General features: G+C 59.1%; 3 protein-coding genes across 7 annotated transcripts in view; 2 read left to right on the top strand and 1 right to left on the bottom strand.

Moving 5' to 3' along the window:
• PTDSS2 (phosphatidylserine synthase 2) overlaps positions 1-2,469 on the top strand; it is a 29,591-nt gene extending 27,122 nt beyond the window's left edge. For both annotated transcript variants that reach the window (XM_081240164.1, XM_081240165.1), the window contains 2 exons: positions 58-243; positions 364-2,469. In XM_081240164.1, the coding sequence (XP_081096290.1) occupies positions 58-243; positions 364-523 (346 nt within the window). In that variant the 3' untranslated portion in view covers positions 524-2,469. The remainder of the gene's footprint in view (positions 1-57; positions 244-363) is intronic.
• A 147-nt stretch (positions 2,470-2,616) lies between these two features.
• Positions 2,617-17,384, bottom strand: part of RNH1 (ribonuclease/angiogenin inhibitor 1) — a 116,701-nt gene continuing 101,933 nt past the window's right edge. The window contains exons 1-10 of one of the 3 annotated variants that reach the window (XM_081240167.1): positions 14,445-14,464; positions 8,012-8,117; positions 5,255-5,425; positions 4,830-5,000; positions 4,211-4,381; positions 3,961-4,131; positions 3,698-3,868; positions 3,272-3,442; positions 2,914-3,084; positions 2,617-2,824 (exon numbers count right to left, since the gene is read on the bottom strand). In XM_081240167.1, coding sequence (XP_081096293.1) covers positions 2,737-2,824; positions 2,914-3,084; positions 3,272-3,442; positions 3,698-3,868; positions 3,961-4,131; positions 4,211-4,381; positions 4,830-5,000; positions 5,255-5,425; positions 8,012-8,097 — 1,371 coding nt within the window. In that variant the 5' untranslated portion in view covers positions 8,098-8,117; positions 14,445-14,464 and the 3' untranslated portion in view covers positions 2,617-2,736. Of the gene's footprint in view, positions 2,825-2,913; positions 3,085-3,271; positions 3,443-3,697; positions 3,869-3,960; positions 4,132-4,210; positions 4,382-4,829; positions 5,001-5,254; positions 5,426-8,011; positions 8,120-10,617; positions 10,758-14,444; positions 14,465-17,384 lie in introns of those variants that run through there. The other 2 variants (XM_081240166.1, XM_081240168.1) reach the window with 2 other exon arrangements.
• The window catches only part of LOC308620521 (uncharacterized protein), a 37,428-nt gene continuing 34,328 nt past the window's right edge, over positions 14,285-17,384 (top strand). The window contains exon 1 of one of the 2 annotated variants that reach the window (XM_081240169.1): positions 14,285-14,373. The gene's annotated coding sequence lies outside the window, so the exon portion shown is untranslated. The remainder of the gene's footprint in view (positions 14,374-17,384) is intronic. The other variant, XM_081240170.1, reaches the window with a different exon arrangement.

The raw sequence follows: 17,384 nt of genomic DNA, 5'->3' as shown, positions 1-17,384 counted from the left end.
CGGGGGCGACGGCGGGGCGCTCTCGGGCCTCACCCCTGCGCCCGCCTCCCTCTGCAGGAAGCTCCACAAGAAGCTGGGCCAGCAGGCCTGGCTGGTGGCGGCCATCACCGTCACGGAGCTGCTCATCGTGGTGAAGTACGACCCGCACACGCTCACGCTGTCCCTGCCCTTCTACATCGCCCAGTGCTGGACACTCGGCTCCGTGCTCGCCCTCACCTGGACCGTCTGGCGCTTCTTCCTGCGGTGAGCGCTGTGGCCCCGGTGGTCCTGCCTGCCCACCCCAGGCTCTGAGCTCCCCTGCGGGGCAGCGTCCAGGGACCTCCGTGGGCTGGCCGGTGGTGACGCAGACCCCGCTGTCCCCAGGGACATCACCCTGAGGTACAAGGAGACGCGGCGGCAGAAGCAGCAGGGCAGGGACGACCAGGGCAGGGCGGACGGCAGCGTGGACGGGCGCCAACCAGGGCCCGACGACCCCTCAGGGTCCGAGGAGGCCGAGAGGGAGGGAGTGCGAGCACCGCACTGACGCTGCGGCTGGGCCGGCAGAGCCCAGGCCCGGCGCCCTCCACCCTCTGGGATTCCCGCCAGGAGCCTTCCAGCAGGCCTCAGCCCTCGAGGTTCTATCTCCCTTTTCTCCCGCGTACACGGTGGGGTGGGGCGCGTGTGTGTGTGGTGTGCGCACACGTGTGGGTGCGTGTGTGTGTGTATGTGTGCTCCTGAGGCTCTGAGGCTCGCCCTGGGCCGGCTGGTCCCCCTTCTGTGCAGTCAGCCCGCCACCTCGGCCACCCCCAGCCTTGGTGCCCAGACGGCCCGGCCCAGGCGGCAGCGTCTTGGTGCCCCTCTCTGCTCCCTGGGCCCCGCCGGTCCCCCACGACCTTCTGGCGGCACGTGTGAAGGACAGTCGTCCAGGGACGCCCTGGCGTGGCTGGGAAAGGGCAGATCCACTTCCTCGGGAGCCTCCATCTGACCCTCCAACCTGGAGGGTGCGTGGACAGGGCTGCCCGCACATCGAGTCAGAGACTCCAAGGCCTGGTGCCCGCCGTCAGGAGGGCGGGTCATGAGGGAGGGTCTCTGTGGCCCAGGGTTGAGGTCGCCCCCACGAGCAAACAGAACAAATAAAAGCCAAGGTGACGGCCTGCGGCTCCGCAGCTCCTCACGGCCCCTCGCCCCTGCCCTACCCTGTGCCGCCCGGAGGGCAGCTGGGAGCCACTTGGGCTGGACGCCTGTCCTGGCAGACGACCAGCAGGCACGAGGGTCACCGGTCCCCCTGGCGCCTCCTACTGCATCCGCCCCTCGGGCCGGCTGGAGGGAGCTGGTTGTGGGCGGGGTGTGGGTGATGGTGCACTGTCTTCAGGCTTCACACGCACCGGCAAAGGGAAGCGCCCTGACTTCCGGGCAAGGGTGACACTCCCGACCTTCCCAAGGGCAGGGCCTCTCAGAGCGCCAGGGCCTCGGCAGACTTGTTTCCTTAGTTTATTTTCCCGTAACTACTTCTGGGGAGAATTTCAAACCTAGGGCGGTTGTTACCCCGCCCCACCTGCTGCTCTTGTGCTGTGCCCTTGAGCTGAGTTTCTCAGCCTCTGGCTTCCATGGGCTTCCTCACATCAGGGGTGTGACCCGGGGCCTCAGTGTGCCCCACCCCACCTGCTGCCGTCCCAGTGTCACCTTTGATCTGGGTTTAGGGCCGACGCCTGTCCCACCACTGCGGAGACACCAAGCGTCCTGTCCGCCCACCTCCACCAGGGGTTCTCGGCGTCACGGAGTTCACAGTCGCTCTGGTCCCAGACTACCTCCATCCTGTGGCCTGCGCTCTCCCTGGAGGGCTGGAGGCCCGCGTTACTCACTGGTCCCAGGCGTGGTCCCCGGGAGTGGTTTCTGGCCCACAGCGGGTGCAGGTTCCCCTGGAGCGTCTCTCGCCCAGACCTGGGTGGGTCCACCCAATCTTCCACAGCCTGCTCTCTTCTGGAGGAAGGTGTTACAAAGCCAGGGCCCTGGGTACCTTGGAGGGCTTTGTCGTGATGGCAGGAAGTTACTGCCCAGGCGCCGACCCTCTGAAAGCTGCCCAGTGTGTACACCTTGATCGTGCTGCTCAGGGCAGGTCACCCCTACGCTGTCTGCCCACGGCCAGACGAGGCCAGCGAGACGGGGTGGACCCTGCCCTTACGTCCACAGGGCTCCGGCCTCCACCAGGAGAGCACTTGGGAGCCAGCCATTGGCAGGCTCGGCCAGGCCCTGGGAGCAGCTCCCAGCCGGGGTTTGCGGCCCACACACAGGCGGTCCAAGCGTGCTGCTGGCCAAGGTGAACCAGGCCCCGAGGGCAGGGGCCGCGTTCTGGTGCCCCTTAGTGCAGGCGGGACGCCTGAGGCAGTGAAGGCCTGTAGGATGGGGTGGCCTCCAAGGCCGCAAGGAGCAGGACCCCGCCAGCACCTGGGGAGCTCAGACCGGACCCCCACGGAGGACCCCGCTGGGCACACCCGCCACCAGGCCCGGACCCCTGACTTGACTTGCCTAAGGCTGCTACGTCTGTGGTGCTCGCTGGGCAGCAGGGTGCTCGTGAAAACATCACCCCCTTGACACCAGAGCCTCGTGGAGACCACGAGAACGGACAAAGACCCCTCCTGCCAGAAAAGCGTTTTAATAAAGTGCCTAAAATGCTCTCCCAAAAATGAGCTGATTTAAGCTCTTCTCTCGGTTAAAGCCAGGACTCCTCTGGGGAGGAGGGCCGTCCGGGGATGGGCGTCAGGAGATGATCCGCAGGCCGGGCTTGCTCCCCTCCAGGGCCCGCAGGCGCTCCTCCACTGCCTCCGTCCAGTAGATGTCGTACAGACTGCAGGGAGGGAGGGGGTGAGGTAGCGGCCACGCCCCCCACCCCGCCCTGTGTGCCTCACCTGTCCCCCGCACCCCAGGGCCACTCACACCAGCTGTTCCAGGCCGCAGCTGGACTGCTCCAGGCTGCCCAGCAGCTGCAGGACGCCAGGGTCACCCAGGCCATTGTTGCTCAGGTCCAGCTCGCGCAGGCTGCGATTGGTCAGCAGGAGCGAGGCCAGGCCTCCACAGGCGTCGTCCGTCACGTCACAGTCCCCCAGCCTGGGCGGAGGGCAAGGCCGAGGTCAGGCGGAGGGTGCGCCCCCAGGTGGCTGTGCGACCAGGGCCCAGGCCGCCGCCAGATCATGGAGCGCGGTGTGTGTGGGGGGGGGGGGGGGGCGGGCGGGCTTGAGTCTTAGCTGTCCCCGCCCTCAGCCCGGGCGGACGGGGCGCCCCCCAGCAGGCTCACCAGAGCACCCTCAGCGTGGTGTCGGGCTGGCCCAAGGCCTGGCACAGTGCCTGGACGCCCAAGTCGCCCAGCTGGTTGCTGCTCAGCTGCAGCTCCAGGAGATGCTTGTTCTGGGTCAGCATCGAGCCGAAGTGGTGGCAGCAGGCGGCCGTGAGGCTGCAGGACTTCACCCTGCGGGCGGCAGCCGGGGACTGGGGCCACCACGGCCCACGCCTCTGGGGTGCCCCGGGAGGCCCCTGGGGATCTGAGCGCCAGCCCCCCTCCCCCAAGTCTCTGCCCGCCTTGGGTGGCTCCACCTTGGCACCCCCCCTCCCCCGCCCCCCGAGGGCACCTGCACCTCGCCAGCCCCCGGCGCTGTCCCCCCCGGGCCACCCAGGGTCCTCTGCGCGGGCTTTCCCATCCCCTGGCGCCGCGCGGCCCCCTCACCACAGGGACTCCAGCTGGCAGCCCGGCTGCAGCAGGCTCTCGCACAGCAGCCGGGCGCTCTCGTCACCCAGACTGTTGCCCGCCAGACTCAGCTCCTTCAGGGTCTCCTTGGCCTGGAGGATGCGGCAGAGGTCTCTGCAGCCACTGGCGGTGATATCACACTCCCAGAGCCTACGGAGGTGAGTCCCCCGTCAGCACAGAGAGGCTCCCAACGTGTCCTGCCGCCCCCAGGTTTTTGTCTGCCCGGCCGGAGGCCGGCTCACCAGAGGGTCTTGAGCTGGCAGCTGGGGCTCAGCAGCCCAGGGCACAGCTCCGCGATGCCTGCATCGCCCAGCGGGTTGCTGCCCAGGTCCAGCTCGTTCAGCGAGGCCTGGGAGGCCACGATCCCACACAGGTCCTTACAGCTGGCCAGCGTGAGGCCGCAGTTCTCCAGCCTGGGGGCACGAGAGGCGCTGGGAACTGGGGCGCCCCCCTAGCCCCCGCCCTGCCCCCCAGCCCCAGCCCGGAACTTACTTGAGTGTCTGCAGCTGGCAGGCAGAGTCCGCCAGGCCCCGGCACAGCACCCGGATGCCAGCCTCGCCCATGTCATTGTTGCTCACCACGAGCTCCTTCAGGTCCTGTGTGGCCCTGAGCACCGCGGCCAGGGGCTCACAGGCCGCGGCTGTCAGGTTGCAGTACTCCAGCCTGGGGGAGGGCGGGCAGTCAGCCCCTCGGCTGCAGGAACGCGGCCTGGCCCAGGGGGCACCTGTCTGGGTCTCCTTTCCCACCCCGGCCGTGAGGCCTGCAGAGACCGGACGGCTGCCAGGCGGTGACAGCATGGCAGTGGCCGAGGGGCCATCTCCCCAGGTGGCGGGTGCCCAGAGACCCAGGAGAAAGACACCCAGCCCGAGCTGGGGCTTTCTGGCTCAGTTTCCTCCCTCTGTGGCTGACCCCGTCTGTGTGCTCACTTGGGGTCACAGGCCAGCTGCCAGCTGCTTTCAGAGGCCACAGCCCCAGCCTCAGGGAAGAGCTCCTCCTCGAAGCTCCCTGCAGCCGATGAGCTGGGGAGGGGGCTTGCCCAGGGCAGACAGCCGAAACCCAGGGGACGGGTGGGCGCGGGCACCTCGGGGCCCCGAGTGGGGTGCACACTCACTGCAGCTTCTCCAGGTGGCACTGCGGGTCCAGGAGCCCCTCGCAGAGCAGCTGCAGGCCGGCGTCGCCCAGCGGGTTGTCGCTGAGGTGCAGCTCCTGCAGGGTGGGCAGGGAGCGCAGCACGCCGGGCAGGACCCCGCAGCCGGCCTCGGTCAGGCAGCAGTTCTGGAGGCTGGACACGTGGCCGTCAGCGGGCCCCAGGAGCCGGCTGCGGCTCCCACGCAAGACGAGCCACCCCTCCGTCTGCCAGAGCCCGAGCAAGGCGGACACAGAACCGCTGCCACCACACACACCCCCACGGGGAGGCCAGGCAGCTGGCCTTGCAGGAGGGGACGCGGGGTGGGGCGGGGCCCGTGAGGCGGGGGCCCCGAGAGGGCTCAGGTGTGCCTCAGGGCCCAGAGCCCAGGAGTGGCCAGCACGGCTCACCTGAGCTTCTGGATCTTGCAGGTGGGGCTCTGCAGGCCCTGGAGCACCAGGTGCACGCCGCCGTCGCCCAGCTCATTGGTGCGGAGGCTGAGCTCCGTCAGGGAGGGGTTGGCCCGGAGCGCAGAACCGATGTCCTTGCACCGCACCTCCGTGAGGCCACAGTCGTCCAGCCTGCAGACGGACACTCAGTCACTTCACACAGCAGGTTGTGACCCGTTCTTGGGCCAAGAACTCGACGAGGTGGGTCACAACCAACACATCTTAAAAGGAAAGAGCAAAAGCGCGTGGATCGTCTCATGAAAACTGTTAAGATACTGGCACCTATACGGACGTGTATCTCCGCATCTTCCCCGGGACATGGTCAGCGGGCACAAGTGCCCCTCCACCCCCAGGAGAGAAACCAAACCTGGAGACGGCAGCTCGAGGGCAGAGCCCAGCTGAAGAGGCTCGGAGAGGCCAGCGTGGAACGTGCCAGACCCTGACCCAGGATCACGTCCACCGATTAAGTGAACCACTGAGTCAATACAGGTGGAAGGAAAGCCAGCTCTTCCTCAGAGAATGACACGTGATTAACGTGGAAGGAATGAAAAAAGTAAACACCCCGGTGAGGCAGAGTCCCAGGAACACTTCTGGCAAAAAACCCCCCAACAGCTGCGAAGATCAACAGGCAAAAAGTCCCAGGAGAAACAGGACATGAGCAGAGTCTGAAGGGGTGTCACCCTGAGAAGTGGCAGGCACCCCGCATCAGGTGGTCACGGCGAGCATTAGGGGTGACCACGTGGCACTGCTGTGACAACAGCTCCCACAATACGATCGCCAGGCAGGACACAACGTCATTTCTGTGTTGTCTGGCCAAAACGTGTGACTCAACCCTGAGAAGACGTCAGAGGCACTGTCACCTGAGCCCCAGTGAGCGGGCCCCAGAGTCAGGCGGCCAAGGGCAAGGCGGGACGGAGGGACCGTCACAGACAGGGGGGGCCGTGGAGACGTGGCCATGATGCCGTGGGGGGTCCCGCACGAGCTGGGAACAGGAGAGGACACGCACAGAAAAGCCAGCGACATGAGTCAAGGCGGCCGTGTTGGGCTCTTCGCTTTGACCAGCGCCCCAGGCGACGGGGCACGGGGGACCCTGCACTGTCTTTGTGACTCTTCCATAAACCTTCCATAAAACTATTTCAAATAAGTTCAAAAGAAGAAAGATAAGCAGGGACTTGAGGATACGGGGAGGGTGAAGGGAAAGCTGGGACGAAGTGAGAGAGTGGCTTGGACATATACACACTACCAAACGTAAAACACACAGCCAGTGGGAAGCAGCCGCATGGCACAGGGAGATCAGCTCGGTGCCTTGTGACCACCTAGAGGGGTGGGATAGGGAGGGTGGGAGGGAGGGAGACGCAAGAGGGAAGAGATACGGGAACAGATGTATATGTATAACTGATTCACTTTGTTATAAAGCAGAAACTGACACACCACTGTAAAGCAATTATACTTCAATGAAGATGTTAAAAAAAAAAAGTAAAATGACACATGTAAGAAGTTATTTATTATAGCATTGTTTGTAATAGCAAAGGTTAGAAGCAATTAATTGCTATGGAGCCTTAATAAGAAAAAAAAGTGGCTCTAAATGCCTGGGTAAGATTTCCAAAATAGATTAAGGGAAAAAGGAAGGTTATACAACAAAGTGAAGCCTACGCTGCTATTGCTGTTTGTCTGACACAGAGGGGAAAAGAATTGGATATCTGCTAACCCCGCCCTTGCCGCTCCGCCGCACACGACACACCGTACTTCGGAGAGCTCACCATTCCTCAGTGTACCCTTCGGGCACTGCACCTTCTTAAACGCTGTTCCCACTGCTCTTCCTCCCAGCCCTCGCCTTCCTGCTCGCCCTTCCCAAGATATTCATGCATATACACATACTTCCTTGTATTAGAAACACAAATGGCATATTGTGCATGCTGTTCTGCACTTTTTTTACTTAATACATACTTGCACATAAAGGGCTGTCTCATTCTATTTTATAACTTTATACTTCTCCATTGAACAGATAAATCATAACTTATTTAATCAGTCCCCTATGAATGGGTATTTCCATTGTTTCCTATCTTTTGCTATTAAAAATAATGCTGTAATGAACATTCTTGTGCATGTTATTTCACATTATATCTACGGAATTATACCTGTGGGCTAAATTCTTAGAAACAAGGGTAGTTGATGCAGAGGGCAACAGAGTGGACTGGGCACAGGACTGAGAGACTTTTCACTGTATTCCCTTTGGTGTCTTTTTGAATTTTGTACCATATGTCTTACCTATTCAAAAATAAAATACTTTTAAATCCAAAAAAAAAAAAAAAAAAAAAGATAAGCCGGCAGGCACTCATCTCTTGCTTGTGAGCCCTGAGGAACCTGCGGGTTTGAGGGCCTCGACAGCAGAAGTCAGCCTGGACTTGGATTCCCAGCCCACAGCCCGGCAGGGGCAGAGGACAGGCAGTGCCCACACGAGCCGGCTGCGGCAACTGCGTGCCCAGGGGAAGGGGACGAGCGGAGGAGACCCTGGGCCAGGTTGCTCTGCCCACCAGGCCTGGGCCAGAATGGGTTTACATTTGAACGGTTGGAAAAAAGTACAAAAGGAGTCACACTTTATGGCACGTGAAAATCATACAAAATTTACATCATGCTTCTGTAAGTGAAGTGACCTGGGAGCAGCCCTCACCCCCTGCGGGGTGATGACCCCGGGGACGCAGGCATGGCTCCTCCTACCTGACCACCTCGTACTGCTGGATCAGAGGCAGGAGCTCTGTCCACCGGGCGTCACTCAGCTGCTCACACTGGATGTCGAGCTTCATGGTGGGAGGCGAGGTGTTGCCTAGACACAGGCAGGGGAGAAGGAGAGGATTTCAGCCAAACTCTCAAGGTCTGACAGGCCAGAGACCCAGTGGACGGAAGACGTCCAAACAGGACCCCAGGGGACATTCCAGCAGAAGCCACAGCCTCACCGCCTGCTTCGTTTCCCTTCTTCAACACCTTTATCCATGTCAGCCTCCAGGAGCAGAAATGGGAGAGGGCTCCCGGGCAAAGACTGCCACGGACCGCAGAGCTGGGGGATGTGGCCACGGGGACAGAGGCTGCTCTCATCCCCCAGCCCCCCGGGCCCCTCCCACCCGAGGAAGGGGAGACCGGCGCTCACCGCCCGAAGCCCTGCCTCTGCCTCGCCAGCAAGGACGGGGTGGGGGGGGGGTGCGGCGGAGGTGGCGCCTGTGGGCCCGGACGGTGTACAGACCCCAGCCAGGAGAGCGCAGGGGCCCCAATCTGTGACGTGCTGGGGTAACTGCCCCTGCCGACTCAGCCTACTTCTCCCCCGCCCCCCCGAGAACAGGAAGGCAGCGCACAGCCCCACCTGGCCGGCATCCACAAAGCCAGACCCGCCCAGGATGCCAGCACCTGAGGCCTCACTGCCCTGAAGCAGCCCTGGCAGGTGGTCAGCTGGCAGTTCCTGAGGGGTGCCAGCCACAAGTGCCCTGGCCAGGACAGAGAAGGTGGGGTGGGGACCCCAGGTCCAGTGACCTGTGCTCTGGATGGTGCATTCATGGGTAGCCACCCGGGGTGCCTGCTTCCATGAGCCCCTTCTGGGAGCTGGGACTCTCTCTGGACAGGGCACGTCCTCTGCCCAACCCCGGCTCAGCCCAGGGACCAGCCCACAAAGAAGCCAGCTCACCAAGCAGGCTGAGAAAAGAGGGAGGCCTCTGGCCAGCAAGTCTGGGATGGGAGGTCACAGGTCCTGAAACCTCACCAGGGCCACACAGAGAGCCTGAACAAATGAGTAACCAGAGTCCCGGGCGGATGCCGACTGTGGCCCTGAAGGGGGGGCCAGCAGGAGAGGAACTCAGCGGCAGCCATGAGCTGGGGGGTGCCCGGGAGGGGGGCAGGGAGCGGGCTTTCAGTCAAGAGGAACAGAAAGTTCAGTAAACACCCGCGCCTGGAAGCCATGCCTTTCCAGGTCTCTGGAGACAGGATGACTCAGACCCATGTGATGTTCCCGGTTCCCCGAAACCCCCAGATTCCTGAGAACAATGCTTCACTCGTGTTTGTTGTGTCCGTGCCTGGCACAGCCCCGTCCTTGCTGAAGAGGGCATGCCCCCTGCCGGCCCCCGCTGGTTCGAGCCCACAGCGGGGAGGAGGGCCAGCCCAGGCAAAGGCTCTAGTTACATTCCTTCTGGGAGGGCCCTGGGGCCAAGGATCAGGTAAGATTCAGATTCACGTGTGCACGTCCCAGCAGAGGGGCCTGCTAAGAAACTGAGACGAGGGCACGGGTAACTGGCCACTTCCCGTACCATCACAGGGAGGGACCATCCCAGGGAGAGGCCGCTCAGCCCACTGGCCAGAGCACGTGAGCAAAACCAGACCTGCCACCCACCCCCAGCCCAGGGTGTGGCCACCCAAACCCTGACTCAGAACCCTCAGTCGTCGCGGGAGAGCGATCAGGGGGAGGGGCCCCTGAGGATCTCCGGCCCTGACACCGTTCCCCGGGCTGTTCCCTCCCCGAATCCAGTGTGACATTAGGGGACTCGCCTCTCCAGAGTAGGAAACTGATACCGGCAGCTGCGCCCCCCAAGCCCCCAGACTTGACTAGACACAGAGTATCCCTTTGGTTGGCCTGTGGGCGTCTTAGCCTCCAGAGGACACGGATCCCTTTGAGAACCCATGAAAAAGTGTTAACATCCCGCAAAGATGCCGCGTGTATAGCCTTCCTCACAAGCCCCCAGTTAGGGTGCCTGATCTGGACAGGAACAAGCACATGTCCGGCCCACGGCCTCCCTGGCAATCAGGACCCCCACCAGCTGGGCTGCTCCCCAGGACCCAAGTCGCGGGTCCAGGATCTCAACAACGGCCCCTAATTAATGCTTCCAAGTGCCCGGACAGGCCGCTGCGCAAGACCGTGCCGGAAGACAGGAGGTGCGCCTTCGTCTCTCCTTCCCTGGAGCGGCGCCCGCGGCCCCGCCCCCCGCTACCAGCGCAGCTTGGTTACCTCTGCGAGGCGCGGGGGGTGGCGGGGAGCAGGGGCGCGCCGGGGTCCGCGCGGGGCCGCCCAGGGCCGCCGCAGCCCCCCACGCCCGCCCAAGGCTCCGCATGTGTCCAGGGGTCGGGGGTCGGAGGTCAGCGCGGGGTCGGGCCGGGGCCTCTCCAGGGAGAGGCGGGCCGCTCAGATGCCGCGCGGAGAGGGCTCCCCGCGCCCCCGGCCCCCGCGCTTTCTCGGGCCCGGGGACCGTCCGCCACGCGGTCAGCGGCTGGGGGACCCCCAAAACGCCGCGGGGCCGCCGCGCCCCCCTCCCCGGCCTGCTCCCGCTCTGCCCCGACCCCGGACCTACCTCCGGGGTGTCCACCGCAGACCAGAGGGCCGAGCTGCGTCTTCCGCCCGGGCAGGGGGTGGGGTCACGTCCTGGGGCGGGGCCTTGGAGAGTGGGGGCCGGGCGGGCCCAGAGCCCCGCGCCAGGTCGCCCTCGCCCATCGAACCCCGGCTGGAAGACACTAGACCCCGGGAGGGGCCCGCCCGCCAACCCTCCATCCCTCCCCGGCTTGGCCCCGGGCCTTTTTCTGAGACGCGCGCCAAGCCTGCGCCCACAGTTAAGCCTTCGCCGCTTTCCGCTGAACTCCGGGGTAAAAGTTGACGTCCCTGTTTGATTTTCCACTTTGTCGCCCAGAACGGGGGCAGGCCACCTTGCGGGGAGGGGGCGCCAGGCGGAGCTGCGGGCGCAGGCGCGGGGAGCCCCGACCACCCCCAAGGAGACAGAGGCCGTCGGGGCTTTCTCTACGCCTTCCCACCAGCAGGCTGGACGTGGGAGTTTCCTAAAGCACAGAAATCGAGTATCTGAGACACTTGGTTCTGCTGCCACACAGGAAAAGATGGAAACTATCTGTCTTGGCTGTGATGAAATGCGTCAGTGTGTCAGCAGATACGGTAGGTTTCCTGGGAGAGAGAACCAGGCATGGCTTTCTTGACAGAAGCCATTTTTTGGCCTAAGCCGTTTTGTGATCTAAGCTGGGCCACAATGCTTGCCCTTGAACAGGTCTCAGTAATTGATGATCTTAAGGGAACAAAAGAACGCAGAAACAAACGACTGTAATCAGACAAGAGAAGTAACAACAGCAAAAATAATGTACCAGTTGTAAAGACTCCCGGTTCTGTTTCAATGGTGACGATTTGCCTGAAGCCGCAACCACCAGACCAACCGGAATCTAAGGGGTGAAGATGACCTTTTCTGACCCTCCTGACTTCAGTCAAATAAACCCTGGACTCTGCGGGGAGACACTGCTTTGGAGAAGATCCCGTGTTCCCCTTACTTGCAGCAAGAAATAATCCTTCCTTCTCCGGATCTTTGGCTTGGCTGTGTCTTTTGGCTCAACACTCACCACAAGGCAAAACGTTTTTCGGGTAACAAGCATGGCATTTGGCTTATGTAAAACACTACACACCCCTGCATTTCTGTGTATCGATCAAGAGGAATATTCATGCATGAGCTTAGGAGACATGTTCAAAATGTCTTTTTGCAGCATTTTGCAACTGTCCAGATCTGGAAACAATCTAAATGTCTACCAGTAGGAAGATGGTTAAAAGCTTCATAACACACCTGTTTTGCGCCCCTCTTGGCCTAGCCATAACCAGTGTCGTGGCTGGACTTGCCTTTGTGACTGCAAGGCAGCCTTCAACAAAGACCCTTAGGAAACTCTGGGGGAAAAAAAAAAGGTTTATTACTCACATGTGTTGGAATGCACATGGCATACCTGGGGCCACAGAGCAAGGTGGGGAGGAGGCAGGGGGTTCGGGCCAGGTGGCTAGGGTTCTGCTTTAACTAGGGTCAAGGTTGGCGGCCTAGGGTTTCGCAGGCTCACTACTGGTAAATTTAAAACATCAGAGCGGGAATTTACAGCAGAAGAGAAAAGCACATGTGGCCCAGATGGTCAGTTATTGAAACCAACCAAGATCTCTAAATTTAACAAAGAAACCTCAGGGAGCTGACCAGTTGCCTGGGGGCTGGTTCGTTGTGGGAATAAAGGAAGGGTTACTCAACTTGGGGAGAATATCCAGCGGGGCCAGTCCTTGCTTGTGTAGTTTGTAAGGGGGTCAGGGCCACCAACGTGGGGCCAGGGGTCCTGGAGAGACCAGTGGCTTCGCAGGTTTGGGCCCCCAAGGCACAGACACCCACACCCGCCCGACACCATGAGCTCCCGCAGAGCAGGTGCAAGTTGACAAGTTGTCGAGTGAAGACAGCAGCTCTCCCCCACCCTGATGCAGGAGAATGAGCGTGGTGCTGGGTTTCTGGCAGAAACTCCTGCAGGCTGGGGTGGGTGAGGATGCAGCAGGGAGAGGGGAGGGGTCAGAAAGAGGCCTCTGGGTGCACTGGCATGCCAACCAACTTTAACATGATTTTTTTTTTTTTTTTTTTTTTTTTGCGGTATGCGGGCCTCTCACTGCTGCGGCCTCTCCCGTTGCGGAGCACAGGCTCCGGACGCGCAGGCCCAGCGGCCATGGCTCACGGGCCCAGCCGCTCCGCGGCACACGGGATCCTCCCAGACCGGGGCACGAACCCGCACCCCCTGCATCGGCAGGCGGACCCTCAACCACTGCGCCACCAGGGAGGCCCTAACATGATTTTTATCACAGGAGCAGTATGTGCTTTTTGTAGAAAAAACAGAAGAGAGAGAAAAAAAAAATGAAAGGCCCAAGAATGCCCATCTTCCAGAGACAAATGATCTGACACCTGTGTATCTGCCCCTACTCCTCCTGTATACACAATACACAGTTTTAAAAATAAAAATGAAATATAAGCAATAGTAGGCAGAATAATGGCCCCCAAAGATGATCACATCCTAATCTCCAAACCTGTCAATAGTTACCATAGATGGCAAAGGGGTCTCTGCAGATATGACAAAGTTAAGAATCTTGAGATGGGGGTACTGTCCTTGATTACTTGGATAGGCCCAATGTAATCCTGAGGGTCCTTAAAAGAGAGGCAGAAGGGTCAAAATCAGAGAGGAAGTGACAATGGAAGCAGAGGTTGGAGTGGCTGCGCTTTGAAGATGGAGACAGGCAGCCTCTAGAAGCTAGAAAAGGTCAAGAACTAGATTCTCCCCTGGAGCCTCTGGAAGGAACCATTCTGTGGATACGTTGATTTTTAACCCCCTAAGGCCCATCTCTGACTTCTGACCTCCAGAATTGTAAAATATCTAGTCTGTAGCAACTTACTACAGTAGCAGTAAGAAACTAATGAATTAGGGAGCTGCTATATTTCTCACCTAAGAATAGATATGTATACAATGCATACACGAATATACACGTACGTGAATACATATGTATGGAAGCTAACTTTTAGTGGGCACACTGTGTGTCACTGTTCGAGTGTATTCAATCTACTCAACCAATCTCCACAAGCTGACATTTAGACGGTCTCAGCCAGACCTTGTGACAACCCGACCTCGCGGCCCTCGAGGTGCTGTCCCACTTATGTCCTTCTCTTTCCCACAGGAGCTGCCCACCCAGCTCCCCCGGGTCACTCGGGTGACCTAACGGGACAGACTGCAGGGCGGACACATGGCCATCCCAAGGCCCAGCACCCTGTGGGCGCCACCCGGGCCAGTGCTCTCTGCCAGGGCTGTCTGTCCTTCTTGGGGATCAGTTCTTTTGGGGAGTAAGGTAGGGGGTTACTCAATTTGAGAAGGAAAGTCTGGCTGAGCCAGCCCTTGCTGGTGTAGATTGCTCGGCGCCAAAGGGCGGACCACCAAGACGCAGACCACGCTGGCGCAGAGCCAGCACCCCGCGCCGGAGGTCCCAGCGTGCCCCGGGAGGACGGCCGGCGGCGGCGCGCACGCGCAGAGGCGAACTCGGACGCCCTGACGTCATCGGAGCGCGCCGACGTTCCCTGGGCGGTGCCGCGGCCTCTGCCCGCGCGGACCCGCCTCACCGGACCCGCCCCCGACAGGCCCCGCCCCACAGGCCCGCGGAGTGGGGGTGCCCCCGGCCCAGCGGACCCCTCGCCCCCCGCTGGCGAGCGCGCGTCTCCCAGGGCTGCGTGGCCTCAGTGGCACCCGGCGTGCGTCCACGCGCGGCCCGACCAAGACCGGCGCAGGTAAGGACTGACCCCGGACCGGTCGGCCGTCTGTTTGGCCCACGCGATGACGCACCTAGGGAGTGACTGACCTAGACACGACAACGAACCGTCCCTGGCCTGTTGACGGGGAGGGAGACGGCCTACTTCCGACCGGGGGGGCGGTGTCAGGACCAGCGGTGGGGCGGGGCCTCGTTGCGGCGCGGCAACAGGCGGTGGGCGGGGCCTCTAGGGGCGGGGCCTGTGGGCGGGCGGACAGGGGCGGGCCTGCTCGCGGGGCCTGCGGGTGGGGCGGGGCCTGCGGTGGTCCGCAAGGTGCCCTCACCGCCTCCAGCCCGGCTGGAACTGATGGGCGGACCCGCGCGTGCCGTAGGTGGGCCTCGGAAGTCGGACCCGGTGAGGATGAGGTCTCGCAGGGCCCGGGCCGTGACATTAACGTGGCGGGCAGCGGGTCGGTTCTCTGACTTGGAGCAAAGTCTGAGTGTCGGGATTCTGCGAGCACCGACAACTAGAGCTGGAGAGCCAGACACAGACACAGACAGACAGTTGGTTTCGGAAGTGGCAACTTTGTTAATTAAGGCAACGTTTGTAATCTATAGGTGATGTTTCATTCATCTAATATTGTCATTGAATGTTAACAATTCGTGCCTCACCTAAATGCATTTCTTCGTCAATATTTATTAACTCCTGTGTGCCTGGCTGTGTTGTAGGTGCTGAGGATTCAACAATGAGTAGAACAGACAGAAATCCCTGATGGAGGGAAACTCGGGAGGGGAAGGCCAGACCAGAGAGGGTTACCTGCGGGGACTGGAGCTGGTGAGGGGTGTGGCCAGGTGTCCACAGACTGAATGAAACAAGTGGTGCCCAGCCAAATGACATAAAATTGAAAGCTGAATAAAACACCTGAGGAGGGGAAGGAAGGTCTGGAAGTGCCTTTCCCCTCATTTTCTCACCCGTATTTGTCAATTTTAAGACACCCCACAAAGTTGAGGGTGCAGGTTACCACCATACATCTGCTGGCCACAGTGGAGGGCCCTTTGGGATTCACTGGAAGTTATGTCATTCTTGTTATTTTTGAACTTACCTGATTCACCTGGTTGAGTCCTTTGCTTCCTTCCTTGCTTCCTTCCTTCCTTTCTTTCTCTCTTTCCTGCATGGCTGCAGGATCTTAGTTCTCCAACCAGGGATCAAACTTGGTCCCTCTTCAATCCTAGCATTTTCAAACTTCTATCCAGGAGACTGGATTCTGCCAGGTTTTGTTTCTCTGGAAATTTTTCTGTGCATTCTTTATTTTTCAGGGACATTTTCACTGGGTATAGATGTGTAGGTTGGCATTTATTTCTGTTAGCATTCTGAGGATGTTATTCCATTGTCTTCTAGTTTCCATACTTTCTGTCACTCTTATTGTCACTCCTTTGAAGATGACATGTCTTCCTGGGTACTTTAAAGCTTTCCTCTTTATTCTCAGTCAGCAGGTTTACTATATTGTGCCTGGATGTGTTTTTCCCTGTATTTATCCTTTTTGTTGCTCACTGTGCTTCTAGAATCTGTAGCTTGATATCTTTCATCAGTTTCAGGAAAGTCTCAGCTCTTATTTCTTCAGATATTTGGGATGCCTCACTCTCTGATCTTCATCTAGAATCAATTAAAAATATGCTTGAGGGCTTCCCTGGTGGCGCAGTGGTTAAGAATCCGCTTGCCAATGCAGGGGACATGGGTTCAAGCCCTGGTCCAGGAAGATCCCACATGCCACAGAGCAACTAAGCCCATGTGCCACAACTACTGAGCCCATATGTCACAACTACTGAAGCCCACGTGCCTAGAGTCCATGCTCCACAACAAGAGAAGCCACCACGATGAGAAGCCCATGCACCGCAAGGAAAAGTAGCCCCCCGCTCGCCGCAACTACAGAAAGCCCACATGCAGCAACGAAGACCCAACCCAATTTATTTATTTAAATAAATAAATAAATAAATATGCCTGATCTTTCCACTGTACCCACATGTCTCTTATGCTTTTTATTAGATTTTATATCCTTTGACTCTGTTTCGATCTACATAATTTCTTTTGACCTGCCTTCTGGTTCACCGATTCTCTCTTTATCTTTAGATCTGCTGTCAAAACTATCCATTGAGTCCTTGAATTTAGTTATTCTATTTATTTCTTTTAGAATTTTCATTTGTTTGTTTTTGTTTCCAGGTCTCCCCCTCCCCACATCTGTTAATCTTGCCTTTCACTCCTTGAGTCCATTAAGTGTATTTCTTTTTTTTTTTAATAATAAATTTATTTATTTTTGGCTGTGTTGGGTCTTTGTTGCTGTGTGCGGGCTTTTCTCTAGTTGTGGCGAACTCTTCATTGAGGTGGCTTCTCTTGTTGCAGAGCACAGGCTCTAGGCACGCAAGCTTCAGTAATTGTGGCATGCAGCCTCAGTAATTGTGGCTCGCAGGCTCAGTAGTTTTAGCACATGGGCTTAGTTGCTCCACAGCATGTGGAATCTTCCTGGACCAGGGCTCAAACCCTTGTCCCCTGCATTGTCAGGAGGATTCTTAACCACTGCACCACCAGGGAAGTCCAAGTGTATTTCTTTTAAAGTCCTTGTCTAATAGCTCCATTATCTGCACCTCTGTTGGGTCTGTTTCTATTGCCTGTTCTTCTTCATTACATCTTATTTCCTGATAATGCCTGGTTACTTTTGATTGACTGTTGCACATTTTATATTTAAGAAATCATAAAGAACTTGATGATTGGATGACACACTGATGATATTATCTTCTGTTGGAGCAGACTGCCAGGCTAGGAGCACAGGCAATCGTCAGGTCACCTTCATCCTGACAGGGGTTGGGATCGCTTGAAGCTGATCTTTGCTTCTTACGGGGGCGTTTCTCTTTCCTGCTCACTCTAGCTCTAGTGTGTAGCTCTTCCAGGGTCCAACCCGAACATAAAGGGATCACTGGCCACCCTTCTTACCACAGCCCCTGGGCTCTGTAGCAAGTTTTGATCAGCTTCTCAGCCCCACAGCTGCTGTCTCCAAA

This window comes from Mesoplodon bidens (assembly GCF_964165515.1).
Source record: "Mesoplodon bidens genome assembly, chromosome: 7".
Taxonomy (NCBI): Eukaryota; Metazoa; Chordata; class Mammalia; order Artiodactyla; family Ziphiidae; genus Mesoplodon; species Mesoplodon bidens.
The sequence above is the reverse complement of the archived record's forward strand: the minus strand, read 5'-3'. Positions and strand labels throughout refer to the sequence as shown.